At 30.7% G+C, this 10,737-nt stretch overlaps 1 protein-coding gene across 13 annotated transcripts in view; it reads right to left on the reverse strand.

The window, feature by feature from the left end:
• The window catches only part of LOC106461667 (serine-rich adhesin for platelets-like), a 75,640-nt gene that overhangs the window by 7,042 nt on the left and 57,861 nt on the right, over nucleotides 1-10,737 (reverse strand). For 10 of the 13 annotated variants that reach the window (XM_022388676.1, XM_022388685.1, XM_022388683.1 and 7 more), the window contains 6 exons: nucleotides 8,452-8,517; nucleotides 6,308-6,407; nucleotides 4,780-4,853; nucleotides 2,639-2,753; nucleotides 1,658-1,707; nucleotides 521-672 (listed from right to left, as the gene is read on the reverse strand). In XM_022388676.1, the coding sequence (XP_022244384.1) occupies nucleotides 521-672; nucleotides 1,658-1,707; nucleotides 2,639-2,753; nucleotides 4,780-4,853; nucleotides 6,308-6,407; nucleotides 8,452-8,517 (557 nt within the window). The remainder of the gene's footprint in view (nucleotides 1-520; nucleotides 673-1,657; nucleotides 1,708-2,638; nucleotides 2,754-4,779; nucleotides 4,854-6,307; nucleotides 6,408-8,451; nucleotides 8,518-10,737) is intronic. The other 3 variants (XM_022388686.1, XM_022388687.1, XM_013921512.2) reach the window with 3 other exon arrangements.

The raw sequence follows: 10,737 nt of genomic DNA on the forward strand, positions 1-10,737 counted from the left end.
ATAGTAGTTCAATAAAATTTTGAATGTGATTCAACAAATGCAATGACATGGCCTTTCACCCATGACCCATCTGAAAAGGGTTAAGGAGGTAGAAGGAAGGAAGGTGAACAACTGAAAAGAAAACATCCAGATAGAAGAGATCACAAGAAGAGAGAAACTACATTAAAAAAAATATACAGGAAGAAATAGTAGACAAAGTGCTAAACAAATAAGAATGGGTTTCCCCATCAAAACTATTGGGTTAATAATGAAGACCCTCAATGAAAAGGTGAAGGGTGAAGATATAGCAAAGGAAGATGAGCAGATTGCTGGAAATAAAAGAAAAAGAAGGAGAGCCATAAGCAGACAGTAAGGATAAAAGAGATTGGGGTTCAAGAAATATAGAAGGGACATGACCAGAGGCCATAGCAAAGGAGTCATAAGTGGACAAGGAAGATGTTGATCAATGTGGAAGCTCATGAAGTAAAAAAACCCAAGAGTTGTTATGATATACAGTTGAAAAAGACAGAATATCACATACCTGATTAATGAATGTGGCCAACAGAAAAGATGGAGGTATCTGTTCCTCATCATGGAGAGAAGAGCCACTAGCAAAGGCTGAAGGTGAGGATCTCACTGAATCATCTATAGTCTCCACATAAAGCAATGAAACAGAACAACGAGGGATCGGAACTGGAAATAAAGTAGGCAGAAAAGAACCAACCATCTGATCATGTTTGAAAAATATCATGTTGTTATACCATGGTTCATCACAGCTCTATAAGATTGTAGTAACTGAAGTTATGAAATATCCATGATATTCATAGTTCCTTGCCATGGATTGAAATCAGAAACCTGACAGAAGTAACTATTGAACATCAGTTCCATGAACAGATATGTTACCTCTGGTTGCCATTGATCCAGTTGGAGAAAAACTCTAAAGAAGAATATCTGGGACTCCGAACATCTTCTTTTCATGCATTCTTTATTTTAAGTAGCACAAAGAATAAATGTGGTGGCTAGAGAAACGAAAGTGCAGTCAGGTGGAAGGAATACAATAAGGAAAAAAAATGTAGCACTAAATAAAGAAAGGTAGTCAATCAAAATGACTAGAAACTCAAACAGCACAAGAAACAAACATGTCTGAAAACAGGCAGTGCCAAAAACAGAATGAGTCTATGATTGTGAGCTACTGCTCATGATATTACTGTACATACAAGTTGTATAACCCTGTTATTAGTAGATGGCTACAGCATTATAATGATTACATCATAGACTGGTGAAATATGTGTAGACACTTGTAGGGAGGGGAGTTTGTTCAAAGCTTGTGGCATGCAAAGGAAATTTTATGGCAGTTGTGCAAAAAGTAATAGCTCTCAGTGGTGCAGAGAGGTAAGTAATGGTTTTCAATATCATTTTCAACCTAAAATACCACAATCAGTATAAATATAAACTCTCAACTTCATACAAACATTAGATACTACTTTGCTAAGATATACATTGGTAACACTAAAAAAAAAAGTGCTCGTGAATTAATATTACTGGTATTCTGTCTATTTATAATTTATGAAAACAATATATTTGACACTATGAGACTACTTGTACTTGTCTAGTTGAAAACTACAAGTTAATTATAATTGTAAAGCATGCAAAATTACAGCATGTTTGAAAAACCCACTTTTTTTCTGTTGCAATTTCTCCTGGATACTTTGGTCTTCCTGAATTTCTCTGAAACCAAATAGTTAAATCAGTTAATACTGTGCTTATATTTAAAAATCAAGAGACCAAAACAATTTTAAGATAACTATACAAATAACAACACAATAGATAGGTAATTTTTTAGATTCTCAAGCAAATACATTTACACAATAACAGCACATCTTATATGTTTGTAGACACAAAAGAACTGAAAACTAATAAAAATACATATTTCATTAATAATTAACTGAAAATAGTTAAATACTGAGAGTGAAGTTATAAATAGTTACAAGAATATATAATTTTATTTATTGAATACCAAACTGAATAAAACAAAGACAACTCCACATTTCACAAATATTTTATTCACTATTATCATGGTTTCACCAGTAACAGCTAAAGCATAGTTGTAATAAATGAAGTTTGTTTTCCTCAATTCTGTAATTATGGAGTTTCACCTTGTACTGACATTTTCAAATAATTAATTATTAAATACGTGCAATAACTAGTGAAACACAATTATACTTTAGGTGAATTTAGTTGTTGTGTAAAAAACAACAAAAGTACTGTAAGTTCTAAACATAAAAAATAAAGGTTGTAATAATTTAAAACACAAACTGCAAAGAAATTGCAAAAAAGTACGGTGTAAAATTAACCAAAAAGTATAAATGTATACTGGAAGTCATAAATATGGAAGATATATGAAGAGTTTCTATGTAATTAAGTAATTTCAACTGAAAAAAATAACTTAAGATAAGAAGTTAATTTAAACTGCTGTAATAGTAAAACAATTAGAGAAAATACATTTATTACAGTACATGACCAACAACTGAAATATTAGCTACTTGTACAATTAAATATGATGATGATAACAATATGATCAATAAGAAATTCAAATTGACTGATCACAAGAACAGGTTCTAGACTTCTTGATAATGTAGTAGTTTTGTTTTATTCTTACATTTGACGATTTATTTCAATGCACTCTACAATTTCATTCCTCTGTTCAACAACATGAAGTAATTTTTGAAGAAGTTCCTCTTCATGCTTTTGGTCATCTTCACTTTTGGATGTAACTGAAAGAAAACAAACAATCTTCTTTAAAATAATTTTTTTATGGTTACATCATGTCTTCAGTCTTTTAGTTGATGTAATTACAGCTGCTGACGGTGATTATTTTAACAGACTGATTTGTAATAATTGAATTAGTAAAACCATGAATTTTGATGTCTGTTTAAATGGTAAGTTGTAAAATTCAAGTTAGACAAAAGTTAACAATTTCTGTTGGAACATACATTAAACTTAGCATATGCATTTGTGAAGTTAGATCTCACAGAGTGATTTCACAAGTTCAAGTAATAATCACAAGTAATTTGTACCACTTAAACGATTTGTCCAATAATTCTGGAAAAAAAACAATTTTTAAAATATAACAATGTCATGTGTTATGCTATAGACTTCTTGAGTGTTTTGTTGTAAAAAAGATACTTATGTAACATTAGACTATTAACAGTGGTGTCTGTAGATAGTATGTTTAACAAATATTACACTTTATACAATACTAAGCTATTTTGAAAATTCTTCTAGAAAGAAGGATTTAGTATAAGCATATAACAGCCAGCTTTTTTTACAGTATTTTGTTAGGAATTAATTTGCATAGAGCATTAGAAAAAATGCTTATGTGTTTTGTAATTAAAATTATTTTATAAGACAGTAGAATTTTTCAGTAGCCACAACATACAAAAATTAAATTTTAGTTATATTGCACCACATGCCAAATAGTGAAAAAACAACATAAAAAACCAGTAGCTAGTAGTGGATTTATTAAAGAGTAATTTTAATTCCTCTTAATACACCGTATCCTATTTCCTTATTCAGGTTTGTTACATTTATCACTACTGATCACAGGCATCACTAGCATTATGACAACACTATCCTAGTACTGGGATTGTCCACGAGTGATTCTAATCCCTCTTACTACATTGTATCCTGTTTCCTTATTCAGGTTTGTTACATTTATCACTACTAATCATAGGCATCACTAGCATTATGACAATGCTATCCAGTACTGGGACTGTCCACGAGTGATTCTAATCCCTCTTACTACACCGTATCCTGTTTCCTTATTCAGGTTTGTTACATTTATCACTACTGATCACTAGCATTATAACAACACTATCTAGTATTGAGATTGTTCAAGAGTAATTTTAATTCCTCTTAATACACCATATCCTGTTTCCTTATTCAGGTTTGTTACATTTCTAATAATTATCAATATTTACAGTATCAATACTGATAATTATTAGAAATATGATAATCTTTCAAACTTTTGTTATTTTTAAGAAGCCTTTCTAGTTACTCCACAAATCTGTTATATATCATGTGTCTAATGAGTAGAATAATACCTCAGATTCCAAAATTCAAATCTGATTACACACATTGACTGTTTTTGGAGAAATTTTATGTTTTTTTCCAAAGGCAATGCTGATTGTCTCAAACCTTTTATTTGAGAGTTGTATTATAACCACGGATTCGTTGTAGAGTTTTATAATGATCACATTGACCAAAATGGCAAAGAAATTATTAATTAATGACACCACTATTCTGTTTTATTAAAAATAGTTTTAAGATTTTTTTTATTCCTACACTACTGCCCTTTCACTTCAAATACATTTACATAAAAAAAAATTATGAAACTGTTTTTCTGAATGATAATTTGACTAAAATATTTTTCAATTACAACAATTTGTTTTCAGAAATCAAGAAAAAAACTCTGTATTAACATTGTAGAAGTCTTTGAACCTTGACTCATAATTGAGAAAAATATTTTCTACAACTTCCCAGGGTTGTAATGATAATCACTTCTTATATGTATTATACATACACATATATAACTTTGCTTGAATAATGTTAACTTTCTTTAAAAATGCAAGACCAGGACAACTTTCATGGCCATAGTTGTCATTATTTTTTTTCTAATGAAAAAACAAGGTTTTACATAATAGTGACCAGGTTTTCAAGAAATTACTCATTTTAGGGTAACCTTAAAAAAAAAAAACACCTGTAAATTACTGGAAGCTTCATAATAATCTGAAGACTTACTGGATTTATTCATAAGACATCGTATCTGAAACTCCAGTTCTACCTGTTCTTCTTCAAGTTTCTGAGAGCGCATGCTACAATAACAAACGTTTCATTTTTAAAATATGAACATAATAGACTAGAAAGCAAACATTCTGTTTATCCTTCTAAGAACAATATTAAATCTCTATACATCATATTTAATGCTACTCACACAAGAAAATGTATAAAGAAGGAAAATTACTGAACTAAACTTAAGTTCTCTGATCTAGCTTCAAAATAATGAATGCTAATATATAACATAAACAATATTTTCTACTCATGAAACACTACTCTTTAATGTACATGCAGATTTACTGGTTAAAGCAAATGAAATTTTAATATAACCAGTTTGAAAGGAAAGCCAGTTTTCAAGAAAGCTGTATTTAAAAATTTAAATTACTGGTTTGGAACGATAACCAGTTTTTATGAAAGCTGCATTTGCAAATTTTAAATAACTGGTTCGGGAGGACAGCCAGTTTTCATGAAAGCTGGATTGGAATTTTTAAATCACTGGTTTAGAAGGACAGCCAGTTTTCATCAAAGCTGCATTTGGATTTTTAAATCACTGGTTTGGGAGGACAGCCAGTTTTTATGAAAGCTGCATTTGAATTTTTAAATTACTAGTTTGGGAGGACAGCTAGTTTTCATAAAAGCTACATTTGAATTTTTGAATTACTGGTTTAGAAGGACAGCCAGTTTTCATGAAAGCTGCATTTAAATTTTTTAATTATTGGTTTGGGAGAACAGCCAGTTTTCATGAAAGCTGCATTTCAATTTTTAAATTACTGGTTTGAGAGGACAACCAGTTTTCATGAAAGATGCATTTAAATTTTTAAATTACTGGTTTGGGAGGACAGCCAGTTTTCATGAAAGCCGTATTAAAAATTTTTGAAGAAAACATTGCTTATACCTCCACCCATTTTTTCAGAATTCATCCAATTACACATGTTTAATGCACATCCAAAAATCTTTAGGATCCCCTAAAAAACTCAAAAAAGTGATTTTGGCTTTAGTGATAATGACTGGATCAACAAGAACTGAGTTAATTTTTAATCAGATGAAAAGGTGATCTCAGTTTTAGCAGCAATGAACAGATAAAATAATACACCCAGCTTAACCAGTTACAAAGGAGACATAAAAACTGAGTTAAGTTTAATCATCAGTAATGGAAAGATAAAGAAAAAAAAACTGTTTAGCTTAACTAACAGTAAGCAGATATGAAATAAACAGAAAAGTTAATTTAGCTTAGTCACAAGTTCAAACTAGCTTTGGTAACAATGTACAAGTGCAAAAAATTGTCTTTCATAAGTAAAATCAGATAAAGACATATACACATGCAGAGACTTGTTATCAACAAGATTAGAAAGTTAGAATAAAGCTAATTTGTTCAGATTAACAACTCATCTGAATAAAATAATAAATTGTGGTGAAACCTTGTGCATTTAAAACTTGAAAAATATAAAAGAAATACATGAGTTCAGTCTGGAAAATAAGATGAAAAACCTACAGATACACAAGTTCAGCCTGGCGACGGAATAGAGCATTCTTCAGATTGACCAACTCAAAAAGCTCCAGAATGAGTTCCTCCTCCAATGCAGATTCAGATTCTATATGGAGGTTTAAATTTTAAAAAGAAAGACAGTTTACAATTTTTAAAACAAACCAATTTCTGTTTTTTATAATCATTTAGAAAAGTCTAATTACAGATTATATAAAAAAGAAGAAAATCAAAACAAAAGATTTTAGTCTGTGATGATTTTTCTTTCCATCGTATATCTTTCATAATACAAGTCATGATCCTCAGCCATTGGAACTAAGTGAAAGCAGATCTGTTTATTAAACTAAACATATATCAGTTACAATAAGATTAAAATATTTAATGCTTTAACTCATTAGCTGCGGATGATGGATATTTCCATCACTGAAGTTCTATGGCTCAGCTGCGAATGACGGAAATATCCGTCAGTCGCATATATATATAACTATAATTCTATGCCAATGACGAAAATTTCCGTTTTATTGTGATTGATGACAACTCAGTTTTATTTGTGAGTCAGGGTATCAGACTGGCACTCCTACCTCCAAGCAATCAGTGCTCAAAAGCTATTTAGTCGGAGAGGGTCATTTCAAATTTTTTTCTCCTCCCTTGAAATGGCAAATCGGGTTATTGTCGATGAAGAGCTTTGCCAATACCTTTGTGAAAGTGACGAATCAAGCTTAGATTTATCCTCTGAATTTACTAATGAAGTCACAATTGATGATTTATCCAATAATGAACAAACAAATGTACAAAGTACTTCGCAAATAGAGTGGTCACTCATCGGAAGCAAAACAAATTTTTTTACTTTTAGTGGAGATTTGGGTGTCAAAATAAAGGAAACAAATCTAGATAATGTTTTGGAGATTTTTTAATCTATTCAAAATGCTGAAATAATACCAAAAAATGTCTCAGAAACTAATATGGCGTATGCTAATGAAATTTGCAAACAGAAATTCATCTCAGGAATTATTGAAGAAGAAAAGTAGACTACAAAATTGGAAAGACACAAATGTTGGCGAAATTTGTGTACTCGATGCAATGTTGTTATTGATGGGAATAATCAAAAAACCTGATTTTCAGATGTATTTTTCAAAGGATCTTGTGTTGGCAACACCTTTTTTTTTTGAGAAACAATGCTGAGAGATAGATTTCTCCTTCTCCTGCAACACTCGCACTTCTCTGCTTCTAAAGACTCTTCAGGTAAATTATACAAGATTAGAGATCTTCTAAACTTATACAAGGAGTCTTTTCAGAGTGCATATTTCCCTGAAAAAGAATATATGCATAGATGAGAGCTTACTTCTATGGAAGGGTGGATTACGATAGAAGATGTTCATCCAGCTAAAGCATGCTCGATTTGGAATTGAGGGATACTTTCTTTGTGAATCAAGCACAGGATATGTGTATAACTTTGAAGTTTACAGTGGAAAGGAAACAGATCTTCAAATACCTCCTTGTGCTACTGAAATTGCACCTGAATACCTAAATCATTCAACAAAAGTCATCCTGCATCTAATGACAGACTTTTTGGATAAGGGCTTTATCTTGCAATGGATAACTATTACTCTTCGCCACTTCTTTTCGATTTTTTAGTTTCCCACATGACAGATGCAATTGGAACTTTGTGAAAAAATCGAAAAGGAAGTTTCAAAAGCAAAGCCAAAAAATGAACAAGATATTACCATATATAAAGGTAAACTAATGGTCATGCAATGGAGAGACAAGAGAGAGGTGATGATGATATGCACTACCCATGATGCTGAAAGAAAAACTGTAAATGAAGGTAACTCGAAAAAGAGCAAGCCTCTTGTGTGTATCAATTGCAAGAAGGTGATGGGAGGCATGGATCAGATGGATCAAATATTTTCATCCTATGATGCAGCTGGGAGTCATCTAAAGAAGTACTACAAAAAAAATCTATCTTAGATTTCTTGATATCACTCTATTGAATTCCTTTATAATTCATAAGAAGCTTAGTGAAAAGAATACATTGCTAAAGTTCAAAATAGAACTCATAAAGTTGCTTATTGAGAAATATGGGGAATGCACCACCAAAGCAGGAAGATATGCCCCACCATCATCTCCTAATCGCCTCACAGCGCATCACTTACCAAACTTTACTCCCCAAAAAGAAGGAAAACCTGGAAGATCTTCGTTTCGATGCTGTGTTTGTGCAGCTAAAGGAAAACGAAAGGACACATCACATATGTGTAAAGACTGATGTTGGATTATGCATATATAGTTTAGCTTAGTTTCCCTCTAAACCATTTTCTTTAAAGGAATTATATTATTATAACTAAATTAGCAAGGTTATGTTTTTTATTTATGCTATTTAAAATCTTATTCAAGTAAGAAAAATTAAAGGAAAAAAGAAGATAAATAAAAATAGTTTACTAATTGGCCTAAAAATTAAAGTTACCGCCACAGTTAGAAAATGGCAACTGAGCTGCTCCTGCCGCAGTTAATGGGTTAACACAGTACTAACATATTTAATTGACTACACAGACCATGAAGCATTGCATTGTGAGTCTCAATGTAGTAGCTACTTATTCGAAGTGAAAATGGAAGAGCTCATACTGATAAAACAGGTTACACAGAAAACATTTAAAGAAGTACAACATAAAACTCTGTAAACATAAAATTTAAAGAACTAAAAAAGTGTGCACATACATGCAAGAGGTTATAGACATAAAAAAATCGAAAATACAAGTCTGTACATTAGCAAAACACAGAACATTCTATTTTAAAACAATAATACTTGTGAACTTGCAACATTTGTATCGGAGCTTTCCATTGGTAACTGCATAAATAGTTTGAAGTTTGAGTGCTGGAACAGTTAACTTTTGATATGATGTTAAGAAACAAGGGTTTGGACTTTAAATCAGTAGTAGGAATCACAAAAAGACCGAAATTTTCAAGAATTTGAATTAAAAAAGTTGGGTAAGTTCAGTTAGATATGTTTTAGAAAATTAAAATTTGATAGCAACTGAGGGACAAACAGTACCAAATAAAACTTTTAGATTTAAAAAATTCTAAAGCTAATAAAATTGTTGGTAAGAAGCACTGAAAGAGAATTTAAGATATATAGAACTAATAAAAAAATATTGATTAAAATTGGGCATTTATTATCTTGCATTATGTTAAGAACTAAGTTATGGCAAATAGTATAAGGTTTTGAGCTAATAATGTTAGATCTCAGTTCTGAAATACTAAGATTCTCAAATCTTTTTACACTGGTTAATAGCTAATCCTAGTAATTGAGATAAATTGTATGCTTTACAGGTTTAAAGTTCTAGTCTTAATAAAAAAAATAAAAAAGAGAGAAGAAGAGAGAGAGAGAGAGAGAGAGAACCATTGTACTTTTAAGGAAAATTAAAGTACAGAGATACATGTGTAACTAAGTTATCACATTTATGAGTTAAAGAATGTGTTCTGATACAACATAATCTGAGAAAAGCCAAATTATAGACATTACTAAATAATTAAGTTTCTTGGTTAGAGATTGTATTGATGATACTATGTTCTGAGAAAAGCTAAAGCACAAAGGTTACTAAGTTGTAGAGATTTTTTTACTAATAAATAATTAAATGGAATGGTTAAGTACAAAACCTAATACTGACAGGGAGCACTAAGGTTAACCCTTTCGAGATGGGTCACAGGTGAAAGGCCACGTCATCTCATTTGTTGATTTGCATTCAAAATTTTATTGAACTACTATTTCATGAATTTATGTTAATAAGTTTGGTATCAAACTGTAGATTATAATTCAGATGTTAGTACTATACATTACTTAATTTCTTAATTTAAAAGTAAATATTAAAAACACAGATAAACATTGATTTTTGTGTGTCACTGGTATGTTGAATGAAGCACTTGTTCAAATTAGGTGTTTGTGAAGTCAAAATACTAAGTCTATAGTTTAATATGAATTAGAAATTCAAATTACAGATATTGACAAGCTAGAATATAAAATAAGAAGGTATTATCTTTTCTAGTTGCTAAGATATTGCTCGTGTAATAAGTCAAACACAGTGGCACCCACCCACCTCTTTCCATTTTTGAAAATGCTCCCTTATATACACTTACTTCTATATATGACATGAATAACCAATCAGAAGCTCAGAATTTCCCCTAGTGGCTTTCTCAGCCATTTTAATTTCTTAGGATGCCATTTCTTTTTTTAGTCTGCTCGAAATTTCATATTTTTTTAGACTAAAATACATCTTAGTTATTAAGCTTTATAAATTATAGTGGAATTTATGGTATTAATGTATAACTTATCATTTTTTAGTTATTCAAATGTATATATATAAAATCTAAATAAATTATTTGGTTTCATACCCTCCATGTGCAAAATTTTTAAAGGTTTAGCAACCTACGTCAAGCAGCAACCTAGT

This window comes from Limulus polyphemus, unplaced genomic scaffold, assembly GCF_000517525.1.
Source record: "Limulus polyphemus unplaced genomic scaffold, Limulus_polyphemus-2.1.2 Scaffold1007, whole genome shotgun sequence".
In the NCBI taxonomy this organism is placed as follows: domain Eukaryota; kingdom Metazoa; phylum Arthropoda; class Merostomata; order Xiphosura; family Limulidae; genus Limulus; species Limulus polyphemus.